At 37.6% G+C, this 18,067-nt stretch overlaps 1 protein-coding gene across 7 annotated transcripts in view; it reads left to right on the top strand.

Moving 5' to 3' along the window:
- Window positions 1–18,067, top strand: part of ccser1 (coiled-coil serine-rich protein 1) — a 266,374-nt gene that overhangs the window by 171,934 nt on the left and 76,373 nt on the right. For 3 of the 7 annotated variants that reach the window (XM_015340417.2, XM_015340419.2, XM_015340418.2), the window contains exon 10: window positions 13,844–13,889. The exons of the other annotated variants lie outside the window; for them this stretch is intronic. In XM_015340417.2, the coding sequence (XP_015195903.2) occupies window positions 13,844–13,889 (46 nt within the window). The remainder of the gene's footprint in view (window positions 1–13,843; window positions 13,890–18,067) is intronic. 7 annotated transcript variants of the gene reach the window in all.

Here is an 18,067-nt window from a genome sequence, read left to right as displayed (position 1 = left end):
ACAGTCCCATAGTCCCCTTAAGGATGAAGTTTTCTAAAATCCGACCATGAAAGCAGGATGTTTGGTTATTCAAGGGTTGCTTCAGGATTAAAGGATTGCTATTGCTTGTTCAAAATGCATACTGTAGTTTACAAAACACAGATATTCTTGAAACTAATCTAGTCCTCTCAAGGGGGCATTTGGGACATATTTCTGAGACATGGCATTCACCTGTTGATGACACATTTGGATTCAAAGTGTCTAAGCATTAAAAAAGTGATGTTTCCCAAGATGTCAGTAATGGATAAGTCCACCGTTAAGACTTGGACACTCTTGCCAGTGATGTATCATACCTGCTGAGTTAGCCTAGCTGTACTGGCACTGGTGTTTCTAGAGAACTGATCCCAGCTCCTGTTGGCTCTGTGCGATCTATCAGTGCTTTTGGAAAAGACAGCAAACATTTTCTATTGGCACCGATTCTAGAGGCCAAGGTAATATCTGCATAATTGCATAATGTATGTCCCCTTTGGATATGGTAAATACAGACCATGGTGTCTTTCCTACCTGTGGGCATATCATGATGCAGTGTCATTCCCACCTGTGAGCATCTGACCATTTCTTTACCATCTGCATCTGTTCAGTATCAATTGATCGTCTATTAAGAACTATTTGAAATAACGGTAATTACACTTGATTATAGACTGCATGTTCTGTGATAAAGTTCTAGTAAACACAACCTTGATATAATTTATTTTTGACACTCAGGACTGACTGAAAACACAAGTTACATAGCAGTCTAAACAGGCAATGAGATTAATTAAGTCATCAATTGGCATGTGGATGTAGAGGTCAGACAGATGGAAACCAGCAGAGACAGAGAGTTCCTCCCAGACTGAGGGCATTAGGGGATGGTCTTTATAAACAAAACAGCAAAGACAGGAAAGAAGAGATGTAATGCTTGACTTTGTAAAAGGACAGTCAAATGGTTAACTACACCTGTGACAGACTGCCATTTGAGCTTAAGAAGAAAATATTATTGAATGTGTATAGAATTTGACTCATTAGTCATGTATAGACGTTGTACTGTACATCCGCCAAATCCCAAATGAGGAGCTATTAGTTTGGTCCCTAGCAAGCTTTTTAGCACACATTAAAATTACAAGAAGGATGTGTGTGTGTGTAAACTTATCATTACAGTCCTGAGAATGTCCCATTCCACTACATATTATTACTGTACAGCCTGAGATTACAAGTGCAACATAAAGTTGTCTTTATAAAGGGACTACAATCTAAAATCTGCATGAAGGGTCTCTAAGTCCTCTTGAGAGTCTTATCTGCTTATCTGCTGCAGTTTTGTGTTGTTCCTGACATGTACAGTAAACAGAAGACAGACTCCTTGGCCAGATCTTTTCACTTCTGACCTTAACACCATCTGCTGTGCCTCACTGTGCTTGTTAGTATTACTGTAGATACCTGGCTCACATCTCCAGCAAGCTTCCTCACTCATCTGCACGTGCCATGGTCACTGAAGATTTCACTCTCCTCATTCTAATCCACAACTCCCATTTTGTTGCATTGTCTTCGAAGATGAAAAATAATTTTTCTACCCTGAGGCGCATTTGACTTTAAGTTGACTTTGGGCAGCTCTGCTATTCTGGTTTTTAAGATGCATTTCAGTCTTCTTCTGAAATGTTCCCCCAAGTTTCTGAATTTCTGTCTTACTTTAATATACTTCAGTAGGGAACTTTATCTGTCCATAGAGACTGTCTGTGAACATGCATGTACAGAATTCTCAATCTGCCTTTGTGGAATATCTGCTGAAGATGACTTGCTTGAGTTATAAGTGTTAAGATCGGAAATCCTCACTGTGGAAGCCTTCTGTGCTTAGCCCCAGAAAGGCTCAGTCTGAAATGAAGTTCTGCTGACTGTAATGTCAGACAATATGAGATGTGACCTTTTATTCTATGGTAACCTCTAAGAGGTAAATGAGCCATGCCTCTAGAGTCAGAGAAGGTTAAAGAGCAGCAGTGAACATATCTCCCCTTTCTGTCTCGAGCAGTAAATTAGACTAAGCATCATTACCCCCTGTTGTTTGTGTTAGCAAAAGGCCTGAATGTTCACCTTGCATAAACATTCGTTAACATCTCAGGCAAAGCTGCACAAGCATAAATCCTAAATGAATATATATCACATTTTGTATACTCTAATGAATTTAACAGTGTTGTATCACTGTCATTGTATTAAGTATAAGCTTCATATATATGCATAATACATATGCAAGCTTCACTATCAAAGTGATTTTCTTTTTACCCTCTCAAGTTTTTCACAAAACATGGGCTAACTTTATCATTGTAAAATGACAATCAAGACTCTTGTGGCTCACATATTCATCTGTGTGGGCAATGAAAGGACGATTTTACAAAAGTCCTTTGAACACAAGTATATAATTTATTTCTGAATGAATTTATACTTGAGGTAGCATTGTATGTTTCCCTAAAACTCACTGCTGATGTACAGTACTACTAAATGAATGTATTTCACAGTACAATGACAAGCAGTATACAGTATGATCTCTTTGCTTTAACTTTACATAAAAGACATAGGTAAATAAAACAAATATAACTAAAAGCTTAGATTTTTTAAATCTTAAAAGTTCATGAAGTGGGAACAGCAGTAATACACATGGCATTTGCTTAATAATACACATTATGTGTCTAACTATTATAATTAGTCTGCTGCAGAACAATACTTTCTGTTGCAACCTGTGCTTATAATGGATAAATGTACAGATTTAGGATGTTCTCTTCTTCTCTCTGCTTTTTTGTGATCACGCTGCACCTTAGAAGGACAAAAATCCTTGAAAATTCTGCATTTTCTGCAGCTGCCAAAGACAGGAGATCATCTCTACATTGAACAATTGAACAATTTGTCTGACAAGGTTGACAAAGGCTTCTTGCTTCTGTTCAGTGCAAAGCTGCTATCAAATATCAGGTTTAGTGTTTATGATTGGATGCTGGGTCTGGATTGTGTGTTAATCTTGGATTTAGGGATACTTTTTCTGAAACTGTTTGACAGACTCCTTTCATCACCCTTTGCATTCTGCATGCAAAATGGATTGTGCTGAATAATTGTATTTTAATAGCCTGCCAATTATTCTCTGTTTTTTATTGCTTGTTTATTTTTTCTGTTTAATTTGCCAGCAATAATCCATTTATTAAATATGATATTATGTAAAAACGATTAAATCTCACTATGCACCATTTTTTCAGAAGCAAAAAACAAATAAAATATTTTAACTGACACATTCATGATGTGAAAAAGAAGAGTTGAATTTCTAAATACCCATTTCAGGGTTTAATTAAGTGATCTGGATTTTAATGATGAATTTTTGTTTTTTTTGAGTGGTATTTATTAGTGACTGTGACTGACAACACACCAGTGCGGCATGATGGGAAATTTAAGTCTTCCAGCACCACCTGGCAATGCTATAGAATAGTGCAGTCCTGCATTTGACAATTGGGGAACAATAAGCAGCACGTCTATGGACACGACCTGACATGTAAAATGTTCTTTTTTAAATAGAAATATATACAGTTTGAGGAAAAGGGATACATTTGCTTTGAATTCTTTGAAGATCCATTCCTATAACATTTTTTCATTCCAGACATTTTCTTTTGGAGTTTATTTTTTATGTTTGTTGACCAGGCATAAATATGAATTACAGCAGGTTGGTGATAACCAAAAATAACCAGATTAGAGCTTGCAAATTCATATGACATAAATCTGGGTTGTATGGTGTATGAGTGCTACAAAACACTTCTCACTTCTCACTGACCACAGTGCTGCCAAGGCTGTCTTTGAAGGAATCATTACAACACCAGGGGGTGGGTTCTTGTAAAAAATAAGACTTACAAAATAAGTGAATGCTTCTGGACAGTTCAGCATTTGTTGAGATCAGCTTAAGAAGCTCAGAATTGTAATTGTAAGAAATGCAATGCTGTATTTCTCAAAGCCTTTGCATACAGTACTGTATGTTGGGAGTGAAGCCAGGATAGGTGTAGTGGCAATACAAATTGTTCAATGCACACAATTGTTGAGATCATAATATGATAATAATGATCACTAGGGTACTGGGCTGCATATATTCTAAAGTTTCTTTTACAGTCAAGTGGTGCCATGAGGTTGGAGAACAAGCTAGTAGGGCGGTACGATGTTTAATAAGAATGAACTACTGTACCTGTCAGTGTTACAGGGAAGAGAACATGACACAGGTGATGAAAAAGTGGCAGGGCCTTGGGTGGCAAATTTGAGCTTCACAAAAAAGCTTTTCCTGTGCAGAAAAACCCAGGGATAAATCACCATTCAGCAGTCAGATTAGTGGAAAACAAGAAACACTTTTCCCCAGAGTGAAGTCCAACAATGTTGAGCCTGCCCCCACAGCACAGTACATGTAGAAAAATGTGATCCCAGGGGCCTTGTCAGTGAGTCCCATTGGAAATTTCTCTGAGGGGATAAATACGTATTGTGGATAAACTTAAAATATTTAAAAGGAGCAGTTACAAATATTAGTATGCAATACATTCCAGTCACTCTGTTTCATGGTATGGGGTCTGTGTATTTATGTGTTAAAGTGTGAAGAGGAAGGATTTCTTACATATATTGTGGAGTTTCTTCGCTCATGTGTATTGATAAATTGAGTAGCTCTTATGGCTGTAACATAGACACTGTTTTACACAGACTACATACTGTAACTACCCAAATTAAAAGAAGCATGTTTGTGTGTTATAAACAGAAATGTTTTGTAATGATCATAATATCTGTTTGTATGCAAAATTAACTTCAAGAGATTCTGAAAACTGAACAATATTTAAAAATCAAATTTGTGCTGATTCCTCTGAAAGTAGATTTTTATTGAAGAGATGTACAATTTATGTAATCCTTTGCATATATATACACATACAGTACTGTATGCTGCATTCAGGCGCCTTACACCTGGAGTTCACTAAAGAGTGGCCACTCCTGGTAAATAACTGATAGGAACTAATTCTCACACTTCTGTGATTTAAAGAGGTATAAATAATGTTTTTCACAGCAAGAAACATGCAGAGAATATATTTGTACCTAGCCTGTGAAATAGTGTTGGATAAAATGTCACAGGCAAGAGGTTGGGTTCAGGTGAGAATTAGCTGGTAGCACGTACAGTACTACACCTTTACACTAGAAAAGTATTTCAGTAACTCAACAGCAACATAATATATCTGAAATGAACACTGTAAACTTTAGTATGACTGAAAGAAAAGTATTTTGAAAACTGCTGAGAAGAATATGCCGATTTCATGTAGGAGTAAATGAAATCATTTAACAGAGATGGCATGCAATCTTTATCGTTTCTGTATTGCAACATGCTTTGTACCCAGTTCAAATCCTGAACTAACTTGACTGTAGCCCCAGGGTGGGTGAAAATGAAAAAAAAAAAACACACGCAGGTATAGGGAAACAATAATTGCAAACAAGGGATAGTTGATACAGAGGACATAATATGCTACAGTAAATATACTTAAATGTTGAATATTTACATGAAATCTTACTGCAGTCCCTATTAATACAAACACCTTATGTGCAAAAAATGAGCAGGAACAAGTACATTCCCTGTAGTAGAAAAAAAAAAACAATTGTTGGGCTGTTTTTGTCAGATGTGACCAACCCATTTTCCAAAAATGTAAAATCTTTCCTGAAAAAAAGGCAGATGGATGAACCAGATTTTTGCTTCAGATATTTGAGATTCACAGACTCATTTTTCGTGATTAGCAATTGCATGATTGGGGTTTTGTGTATTGTTATTGTAGCTCAGAACAGTTAACACAGATGTTTGTAAACACCATTCTAGTTGAAATGCTGTGACTTTTTTGGCACATTTTCTCCTGAAGTGTTTTTACTAAATGCTAAAGGATTTTCAATTAATAATGTTTTTGTGCATGAAACACCATAGGAATAACAAATGGATAAAACAAGCAGATAGAAAATAATAAACAGGCAGGAATAGCAGTTGTTTCTATAAGAAATGTTTATAATATTGGGTATGGCATTTCCCTCTAGCAGATCTAATGCTCTCTGTTATGTTATGTGAGTCTTTTTTGCCTTGCTTGATCCCAGAAAGTGCTCAAAGCACATATTTTACCTGTTTGCCACTTACAGTTCCTTGAAAGGTTTTTCAACAATTCCCACTTGTTTTTTAGCAATACGTCTATCTGTATCTCTGCTTCAATTCCACGAGAGTGGATTTTGAGAAGTGTCACTTTTCAAACCATTTACACATAAAAAAATTAACTCCAAAGCCATAAACAAAGCAGCCTGTGACCCCAAGTGCAATCTGATTCCTTACTTTTCTGGAACACAGATGGAGGCTGTCGGTTCCACTTGACAGCATTGAAATACAGACAAGTGGCTTTCAAAAATGGTGACATTGAATGTAAGTTACGCAGTAATACTGTATCCTCCTTTTACATACAGTATGGCTAACAAGTTCCGCTTACATTCACCCTTTTTTTATTAAGTGGAGTGTTGCCTGCTGCATTCAGTACCTGCCAAGTTCTCAGAAAGCGCAATGTAATTGCTGTCTCCTGCTTTTTTTCTTCCAGAAGGGATATCAGGTGCATGTGTGTTTTGACAGTGCTGTCCCACTTAAAACCTGTCATGTTTAGAAACAAGGGATTTACAGTTCTGTGGTGCTTTAGTTTACAGCCAAAAGTCAAAATGAGAAAAGAGTTTATGTTTTCGTAAGCATGTCTTCTGCAATAATTATCCCTGCTTACTACTGGCTGTAAAACCCATATTAGAGATGTAATCTGAAGTAATGCAGTAAATCTGTTGTAGTCAGTTTAGGATTTGTCTAATTTACTGTTTTTGCCCATGTGTCAAAATAATGTACACACTTGTTATTTCAAAGCCTGCAAATCTCATGTGAAGTCCCTTTATCCAGACATAAAACTTGATCTACAAATAAACCAGGGCTTGAATTAACACCCTCTCTGGAAAAGTATACCTGTAAGAATATTAGTAAGAAATGTTAACAAGCTCTCTTGTCTTTGTCTCATGCCACATGACTTCACAAACTAGTCTCTAATCAACAGGGGATAGTGTAATGACACTGGGAGTGCCTGTGTCCTCATTGCTAAAGAAGAGAAGTGCTCAGCTCAAAATAACATTGTCTTTGCTTGCAGTTTAATACCTACTTTCCTTTCTGGTGTTCTTCTTGGAACTGGCCATTTCTGGCTGTGTGAGGACATAGGCTCACAGGAGACCGGTGAAGTCTAATTCTGGAGGCCACCTGAGTAAGGGAGACAGGCGCAGTGTTCATGCGATGCGTAGTACGGCTGGAGATTTATTTTATTTCTGTCTATGACTTTATGGAAAAATTAAGACAAGTGTTTTCTTCATGCACCCTTTATTTTTTTTAGATATTTTTTAAAAAATCCCCTTTGACAATGAGTAATAAGAATATAAGATGAGTTTTTAGAAAAGATGATATCAGGAACTGTATTTAGTTTTCCTTCTACCAGTGAATTGACATTCGGATTTTGAGCCCTTCTCTCCAATGAGGAAAACTGAGAAAAATTAGGGAGTGAGAAAATGTAAGTTTATAACTCATACTTTAACTTATACTAATTTATTTTTAAATGAAACTTTGTTTTCAGATAGGTGTACTTCCTGAGGTCAGAATGTATTTTTTTGTAAAGTTCATTACTTTATAGTTCATTTTTAAATTACTGTCATTTTAAATTACACTTTAATTCCATTGCATACTTTTTTGCAAGTGCAAATGTTTTTTTTAATGGAAGGATCTTTGGTATTGTAAAGTGCAACCAGTTTCTTAAACATGACAAACAACAAGAAATGGCCTGTCGCTCAGTGGTAATTTAGCATTGCCTTCATTCAGAGTGCAGTGCGTCAAAGCCCCTTTTAAAACTGATACAACTTGGCAACCTAGCTGCTGAAATCCGCTTCTCACAGGAGATTCAAGCTGGAAAGTCTCCCTTCAGTCTCCTCATACACTTACTGTAGTGTAGTGTTCTCATTCCTGAGTGAAGACAACTCAAGTCACCAGGTCCCTGCCACGAAGCTCCATAGATATCAAAGTGTCAGCTCTTACAGAACAAATGCACTCAGAAAGCTTCTAGTTACAAGATTCTGGTCTAGAATGTTCCAGTATTCCATTTAACACTCTGTTGCATGTACAGTATACAGTATGTATGTTTATATGTTTATGTATATACAGTGCAGTATAGAAGGCCTTTACTGAACTTCTGGAGGGATGACGACAATCAAGCCATTTTCATCACAGCAGTTCTAAATTAAAACCATTCCCTACGTCACTTTCTCGAGGCTATAGATATCACACAAAACTCTCTCTTTTCACATTTTGTCTCCTGCTTCCCTCCTGCACGTCATCTCCACCTGTGCCGCTGCCCCTTGTTTCACTCCTCGCTCTGCAGGGGGGTCCCAGCTTCCTGCTGCTGCTGGCTCTCTGCCAAGCAGAATCAGTCAAATCTTGCTATCACTGAATACTCAATAATGTATTTTCAATAATATGTTAGTTTCTAATATTATAATGTACATACTATACTTAGACATATCTAATTCTTGGGTGGCCTTATTCCTCATGAAATACATGTAAAAATGTCTATGTAAACCAGAGGTTAAAATTATGGAGATTTATCTTTAAGAAGTCTTAACGAGAGCTAACAAACAATTAAATTCTTGTCATCTGTTTTTCGGCCATTCAGCCATGCTTATGCTAATTGGAACCGTGCCCTCGAGCTCTTCTGCTAATAGTTCAGTGAGGTTAAGACAGGGCAACTGGGCAGAAGGTCCCATCGATTTTGAAACTGGTTAGTTTATGTTCTGATGCAGGTCATGTAGGTTTAGGCCCATGATGGAATTGAAGAGCCCCCAGGTCTCCTTCATAAGGGCACTGTGTAGCACTGAGGAATGGATTGGGCTCCTTGCTATTGCTGATTCTCCAGGCTGTGCAGATCTTATCAATGCACTGCTGCTTTAAGGCTGCAGGAATGAAAGATCTCTGTCAGAAAGTCACATTTCCCTTACTTGCTGCGTAATGATTTCCAAACAGGCTGTGCTGTTTACTGTGGACCTTTCATGTTTTGCTGTGAAAGCTGGTTATGATTGTTTTACAGATTTTACTATCTGTCCTTGTTTTAACAATACAGGTTGGCAAAATAAATGTTTTTTTTTATAAAACCCAAATGTTTCTGATAAGTTGTGTGGGATATTTTCACAAAAGGCAACTATATATATATAGTCAGAGAATACACATACAGCCAACTCAGATACATCAATCCACTCAGCATGTATTTGGTACTGTAGGTGAAAACTCACATGAACATTGGGATACCATGCAAACTCTACACAGAAGGTTGCTCAGTCCAGAATCATTCCCAGCATCCAAGAGCTATATACAACTGCAGTCTTGCCTGCTCTGCCTGCCTTTTTTAGTTAGTGCATGATGAGATTTGTCTGCTCCAATCAGCTCACGTCTCATTTAAATTTTGAACATTATTTGTATGATTTTCATCTTCTCATCTTTTTGTCACAGAATATGCAGATTGTTTTTCGCATTCCCACAGTAAATTACATCCTTATTTATTTTCATGTCACACACAGCAGATAGAGCTCATGTGTAATTTGAAATAAATAAACATCTCAGTCCTTAAAATTCAAGATCGGGATATGGAAATGATTCTCAGAGCAACGGGAAGCCTTCAGCAATGGCATAACATGATTGATGTGTTGTGTTGTGGTGTAAAGCAGATTATCACATCTATCATTTCGAGAAAGCAAAATGTAAGCACTGTGTGCAAATCAGTGTTTCAGCACTTGATATGACCCCCGAAGGGCTCAAATCCTTTGAAATGCTGATGAATGTATTGGAACCTTTGATCTTAGAATTGTTTTCCTAAATGGTTTACCAGCTTTCACAATTTATAGCTAATTCTTTACAAACAGTTTATATGCTGTGTGTATATAAGGAGAGGGAATGTGATACACTACCTTTAGCAATGATTCAGTTTCAGTTGCTCGTATATTTTTTCTCTATTCTTGTCTGGCTGGAAAGGACCTTGATCTAATCTCTTAGTAAACTGTATATATCTGGTGACATTGCGGAATATTGCATCATGTGAGAGTTTACACGTTCAGCAGAGGAGGTTAGTTTGGCATGTCTTGTCCCCTAGAGTGGTCCAGCCTTATTGTCAGTGAGCCTCTTCTCATCAGAGTTATGTAAATCCGAAGCACATCTGACATGGTTCGGCTTGTAAAGTACCCTAGTCATAACCTTTTCTGCTTGTAATTTGGCGAGACTGCCTGCTTACAGCTAGGTAGGAGATGTTTGGATTGACATCTTGAGCTATAATATGACAGTGATGAAACATATTCACAAGGTTTGAGCTGAGCATTGAGTACCATATGACCATATGAGTACACCATAACACCATATGAGTAAGTTCCATTTAATAATTTTAGAAATCTTTTATTATGCACTAGTATTACAATTGTGTTAATCCCGCATCAGCTGGGTCCGCTTGTCGGCATGCCCGTCTCCATTTGGTGGTTTGAACCAAATCTTTGAGCTGACGTTGCCATTAAATGCGACCGAGAATACTCCAACCGGCACATCGCTCCGCCTGCTGTCTGAGGTGGGGGGGGGAGGAGAACAAAGTGATGTAGCCAATTCATAGAGGGAGATTATTAGGAGGCAGGAGAAATTTGGCCAGGACGCCGGGGTTACACCCCTACTCTTTTCGAGAAACACCCTGGTATTTTTAGTGACTACAGAGAGACAGGACTTCAGTTTTACATCACATCCGAAAGACGGCGCTTGTTTACAGTTTAGTGTCCCCGTCACTATACTGGGGCATTAGGACCCACATGGACCGCAGGGTGAGCGCCCCCTGCTGGCCTCACTAACACCTCTTCCAGCAGCAACTCCTGTCCAGGTACTGACCAGGCTCATGCCTGCTTAGCTTCAGTGGGCTGCCAATCGTAAGTTGCAGGGTGACATGGCTGCTGGTGGTCTTTAACCTCTTCTGCTAAAGAGAGAAAAACAAAATCAAAGCAAACTGTGAGGTGATACAGTCATCTAAGTAAATAAAAAGGTATAGAAGTTCGTTTTGTAGTCAAGCCATAACAGTTCTTTGCCATCTGGTTTCCATTTAGTAAAGAGGGAGCACAAAACGTCTTTCCTAGATGGGACACTGGTCCATCACAGAGCCCAACCTCAACAAACTCTGGTCCCCATTCATACAGCTGAGTGGAGCAAATGGGGTAAAGTACTGAACCTCACTCAGCACACAACAGCAGGGACTCAAACCCACAGCCCTCCAGTCATGAATCCAGACACTTACAGGTACCCACTACACTACACTGCGACCTCAGTAAAAGAAACATTTGAACTCTTGGAAATACCAAAGAAAAGACAATTACATGTTTATTTACATCCCGCTAAAAGAGTATTCAACATGCCCCAAATCCTGGGATTGGCTGCCTAGGAACATGAAAGGGCACCGAAAGATCTTACCTTGTCAATAGCTTTAGCACTTCTCCATTAAGGCTGCTATCATTGATTTTATGCAAATATGAATACAAGCTTACAGCTTCTCAATATCCCCCATGAGACCCTTTTTACCAAGTAATTTCTCAGCACAGGTTTAAGACATGGAGAGAAAATAAAAAATTGCCTAAATTACTGTTTAAGCAACAGATCATTCCCTAGCAGATATGTAATTGAATAATGAAATGTTCAATATACAGTACGTACTGTATGTCACATAAGTAGAAATGACTAATGTGATAAACTTAACTGAATATTTGCCACATGGCAACAGGGATTCCCTTAAGCGAGCAGGGAGCACGGATTCAGATATTTTGAATTGTTTAAGCAGACACCAGACAGCCAGCAGTGCAGACTATACCTGCTTTTACATATTGCACAAACTTAACTGTACAGAGCTTGCAGGTATTAACTTTAAACTGGATGAAAGGAGCCTGCTGAGAGACTTTGTCATCACTTTCAGCAGCACCTCCAAACTTGATAATGGCTGGCCTGTGGACTAAAAAGAAGACAACAAAACAAAAAGTATTACACCCCTGTTTTGTTTCACTTGGCTCCCTGTAGAAAGGGAAAAGAATACCTGAAGTTCTATTATAATCTGCTCCATCAGCCCTCTTATTCTTTTCCTGATTTTGAATTATTGTCTGCATGCCTACTGTACCTCTGATCTGGATACCAACCACTGTCTGCTTCTGTATATGTACCATCACTGTAATTAATTGCATTGCCCTCACCCCTAGTACTCTACACAACACAAGTGCCTCTGAAGAATCTCCTTCTTACACCCACTCACCAGACTCTGTCAGCCTTCTGTTATGAGACCAAGCTATTGCTATTGACATGTATGTTATTTATAGGTGACTTAAGCTAGGCACCGTGTCCTGCATTTAGATGTGCTGTAAAACACTTTTGTTTTGTGAACCAGTGACCAGTTTGCTTAACTTTAAATCAAAGTCTATAAGCATGAGAATTACATATGAGATACCCTCCTCTAAGGATATTTGCAGTACAAATCCAAATTTATAGATGGCTTTATATCACTGATTTAAGTAGGAGACTTTTTTCCTGTAACACAGTTGTAATTTGGAGTGAACTACGAAATCATTTTAGCTCTCATGGGTCCTCTGTCATTGATCAATGAGTCTTACTGTTTTTTCTATGCTCACCTTAAGTAAACCTTAATTTGAGAAGGCAGTGGTGTATTTTCTGGGTTGTCAGAAAAGAAGGTTTTTCTTTTTTGTAGGGTTTAAATTGAATTTAGTAACCAGGCTATAGTAGGTAAAATGGGAAAAGAAGAGCTCTACAATTTTGTTTAAGAATTTTTTATGCATATCAAGGTGTGAAGATATTTGTTAGACAGCTGGTCTGTGTGGGTTTCACAGATTAACAGACATATTTAAACTTTTTTTAGTTTTCAATGCACCTAAAATTAGTAGATATACAGTATGTGTGTTGAGCTATGTGGCAGCTGTTCTGAAAATTATTTTGTGGTACAGTTGTTCTGTACGTGTGCATACTTTTAAGTGTGTTATGTTTTACATCAAATCAAATAGAAAATCCAGAGTTTATATCTCTATCCCCCTGCTGCAGTCCTAAAGAGGTTTAGGTGATTATTCATTAAGTAGCATCAAATTACTTCACTTTCTTTCCCAAATGTGTGTCTTTTTTTTACCCTTCATGTATCTTTCACCTTGCCCATCTACATATTCGTTTTAATTTGGTCTGTGCAGTGTGTGTATATATGCCCAACCCAATGGAGTTTGTAACTACTCAACATTGAGAGCACACTACGGTGAAATGTCTAGGCTGCTCTGTGCAGTGCAGTACAATACCCTCAAGTCCTTATTATAAAAGCAGGATTGCAGGAAATGTGAAATCACATCCATAGAAACCGTACTCTTTAGACCCTAGATTTGGGGTATTTTCCTGTTGGATCAATTAAGCCACAGGAATGGCATGTGCCTTTGAAATGGATAATATGGTTTATTATAGAAAGTGCCCCACATCATAATAAATAAACTAGTCAGTGTGCACAGTTTCCCCACAGGAAGAATGTTACTTCACTGGGCTTTACTTCTTGTAAAAGATACAGGTTATTTCTTCAACTTTTTTGTTGTGTTTCTGTCAATTTGATGTGTTGATTTCTCACTACATTCATTCTCTTTCCTGTCTGTCACTTCTGAATGTCGCTGATGATACTGGCGTCCCTTGCTCCAAAAAAATGTGTTCTATTTACAGGGCACAGCTTATGGGAGTGCTCCTGTACCTTCACGCAGACAACTATGTGAGTCTTTTACCTCTAGTTCTGTGTCGTACTTCTGAGTGTGTTTCCTGTGCTCAAGCATGGCATGCCAATAGACCGTTGTGACTCCTTCCTGAGGTCAATATACAATGCAGCTTCTGCTGTATATTACCTATGACACAAAAAACACCAACGCCCCTTCTTGACGTCAGCCTTCTTTTCCCAGTCCCTTCTTGTTCGTTGTTTAGTTGTAGCTTGGCACAAGCCATTCTTTTACTCAGGCCCACCAAGAAGGGTCGATCAACTGAAGAACACACTGGTATTCTGTCAGAGAACCCTGTAGTCATCTGCCACTTAAAAACAGGCATCAAAGTGGAAACGTTTAGCCACTGTGATGCCTTTCTTTTATTCATTTTCTTAAATAAATAACAGTACTGTTACATACATTAAACATGTAAAAGTTAAATGAAAAATCTTGAAGTCTGAATGTCCAACAACATGACTGAAATTTTTAGAGAAGACTGAAATTCCTGATTCTGCAGGCACTCTTGCTTCAGAGAGCAGGTGCTGAACAGTAGGGCTATGAGTAACTCTAAACCAAGGCAACACAATTTCAGTCTTTAAAATATAAAGAAGAATAAACTGTTGTTTCCTGTTAGTTACTATGAGTACAGTATTTCCAAAAGTGAAAAGTATTGGAGTATTGGGATAATATACAAAATATCAAGACAAATAGACAAAAATATTCTCAAAGTGCCTAAGATGTTGTTAGTTGGTGTGCCCTTGGCTTCATTGTTAATAGCTTTCCACTATCTTTATACTGTAGATCCGCTGTAGGAATGCCATGCCATTCTTGTTTCTACTTTCTAATGCAGCAAGAGAAGTCTTTCTAGTGTTTTCTGAATTGCCCCTCCAGTGAATCTTAGAGGCATTCTGAGGGCCTGACGGACTCTGGTTGGGCTATAAAAAGCCTTGCAGAATTATTCTCCTTGAGCACTGTGTTAGACTCTTTGTGAAATGGTTATTGTGTTGTAAGGGCCTTCCCTATAAAATTCCATCATTACTGACAGTACGCTATTGTCCACAATATCACAGCGTGTAACAACAGCCATTCCGTGTGTCGGAAAGAACAATAACGTTCCTCAAGAAACTATGAGAATTACTCCCATCCATCATGTGACCACTGTACAATGAACAGTGAGAACAATCCAGCATGGATCATATTATTCCCTGAGATGCAGACCTGTGATGAAATCTTTGTGGTCCCATCATAGAGTGGGATCACCTAAAGAGATACTGTACTTGAGCATTCCTTGATGTCCTGGGTATATTGGCTGATGGCTTTTAAGCCTGAATTATGGTGTTCCAAAACCACATTTCACTGTTCGTTGCACAAATCCCCTCCTTATTTCCTGTCATCCTTAGTCTGGATTTCACTATTGACGTTTTTCATGATTCTCTACTTCTGTACAGTACTCTCGTGAATTTGGAGAGTCCCAAGACTTTTCTGGTAGTATTGCAGATAATGTCAGATATCTCCAGATATCGTATTTTAATTGGAGTGTATTATTTTTGCAGTGCTCCTCAGCAGCTATTTTAGAATTAAATTTTAAACAAGCAAATGGATATTAATGAAGTGTTGGTGGTAAGACAATTATTATATAAGAAAGGAGAGGCTACTTTAAAATTGAAAAGGTTTGTGCAAATGAGAGTTTTGTGTAATTATTTTAAAATGATCTGATCGTAATTATAGATACAGTTGGTTTTGGAGGGTTTTCACGAGTACCAGGTCTTGATCATTACAATTACATACTTTGTAATTGGTTAATAGGCGGCTAAGTCACAGAAATAAATTAAGCCAAAGGAATCTTTTGCACGTCTGAGATTTTTCCTATGCAAAATGTTTTGACTGTACAAAGGTACAATTATGGAGACTGTAAATATGACAAAAAAATCAAATATATATATTATATAAAATTATATTTTATAAAATATAATCAAATTACTATTGAAATGTTGGAGCAAACAATAATGCTGTTCTTTTCAAATGTTTCTGTTTGCAGTAAATTATGGTTAAAAAGCAATGTCTACACACCATACTGTTGTATCGTGATGAAACCAGCAAATGTTGCTCATCAGTTAAACATTTGTATTACATGACATTTCAAATTGTGAAATTATTGTAGAAAAAAATGTGTTTCTTATCACGGTAGAAGACGATTCACTGCAATGCAAAAAACTGTGTTTTTTAACAATGGGGAAAAAAGAGGCAAAGATTAGTATTGCATCACAAAATGGAAGTACTGTATATGGGCTGCTGTTCAGGCCTCAGTGGGGGTAGTTTTGTTTTATCCTATTTGGCTTTTGAAACAAAGAAGAGAAGTTCAGTAGGCCAGACTCAGATACAAGCAGAAGAAAACAGACCCTTTTTTCATTTTTACAATTACATTCTTGGTTAGCATGAGTGATTGTTGAAAGATGACAGGGCCTCTGAACTTGTGAGTTCAGAGTTCAAATGATAGAATCTTTCAGAAACATTTAGGGTTAGCATGCAAACTCACATTGGTTTGTTTTGCTGAATGTTTACAGAAGTTTAAACGTGGAGCTGAAGCTTGATAACCAATAAAGTGTGAATTTTGCTGTTTACTGCACATGCAGCGCAGTACACATGCAAAGTATAGATAGCCAGGCTTACGGATTCCAGAATGTTTCCCACAGTGCAATGCTATCAAGAAGCACTGGAGTACAGCGCTGGTGGTATCTCTAATTATCCTATGCTACAGAGATTCTTATTGGTGGGGGTGTTGTGAAATAAATGTGTTTTCATCATACTGAGAAAATCCTAAACTTTCTTTAACCTGTTTCTGAGCAGCTAGTTTAAAAGCTGCTGTGTGTTATACTGTTCACATATTTCCTCTGCCTGTTGTGGTTATTTTCTATTGTTAGGGTCACAAGTCTGCTATCAAATAGCCAAAATGTGTACATTATCCCCTGTTTGTGGTTCAGATAAGGAAAGTTACATCTACCCCCTTTTCTTAATCGTAATTTCTTTATTCTGTCCTCATTCCTCATGAAAATGTTGGATATATCTACCAGGCATGTGTAAATGACATGTACTGTACATACCCTCCAGGCTGTCTCAATTTGTCCACAGGAAACTGAGCTGCAGGAATTGGAAAGTGTTTAACTGATTTTTTGAGCAGCGAATTGAATGAATCGAGCTTGAGATAGGGCATGTTTATTCCATGTAGCATCTTTAGAATTGCTAGTGCAGTTGCTGGTGACATATAACATGCATCTGTACAACACCAGAAAAGTGCCAAAATGGGTACGCTGAATTGTATGAGTGTATAATTAAGTTAGCATGCTACCGTGACACCAGAATGCCTCATTAACCTAATACAATACTACATGTATGTATGAGAGTTTTTTCAGGTACGTAAGAATGGAAGATTTAATTAAAGAATTAAACCACTTATTTTTCATCTGTTCTGTTTCTTTCATGATCATACCGAGGTGAAACGACTCAGTAATCCGTTGTTTATCTCTTTGTTCTTTTAGGATTTAGGAGCACATACAGTAGTTCTGATATTACTGCGTGTTCAGCACTGCTTGACTTTTGCATTGTTGGCAAACAACAACAAAATTACACAATCTTAAACTGTTGCTGGCATAGTGAAAATATCTTCCGCCATAATAGAAAAATGGCAGTTAATGATCAAAATGGATGTTTTTCTACACTTGAGGAATTATACAAACTTCTAAAACATGGCTGGGGAGCCTGCTCTTTACTCTTACAAATCTTGCCACCTGATCTCACCATATAATTTCACGATGCATACTGAATGCTTTGACACTTACTCTGTACAGTACATCTGAAACATATGAGGCAGAGTTTTAGAAATTATGAGCTAGGTCGTTTCATAGTCTAGGGGTGATGGTACACTCTTGTTTCTAGTTGTGTGCAGTACTTTACTGTACTTATGGCAATGCTATCCCATATTCCTTTTACAGCTGTGTAAAGTGATCTAGTTAAACTAGTCTGACCTATTACATGTACACTATATTTACCATGGTGAGGGTTAAATAACTTATTAAATAAAAAGAAACAAATAAAGTTGCAGAATGATTAAAAGTCAGAGGTTGCTTGTGTTATCTTTGTTGCCATGACATTCATACTTTATTTATTATAAAAATGTGGCCTTATTCCAAATCCAAGA

The sequence above is a fragment of the Lepisosteus oculatus genome, chromosome 3, assembly GCF_040954835.1.
Source record: "Lepisosteus oculatus isolate fLepOcu1 chromosome 3, fLepOcu1.hap2, whole genome shotgun sequence".
In the NCBI taxonomy this organism is placed as follows: Eukaryota; Metazoa; Chordata; class Actinopteri; order Semionotiformes; family Lepisosteidae; genus Lepisosteus; species Lepisosteus oculatus.
Note: the sequence above shows the minus strand (reverse complement) of the source record. Positions and strands in the feature narration are given on the sequence as shown.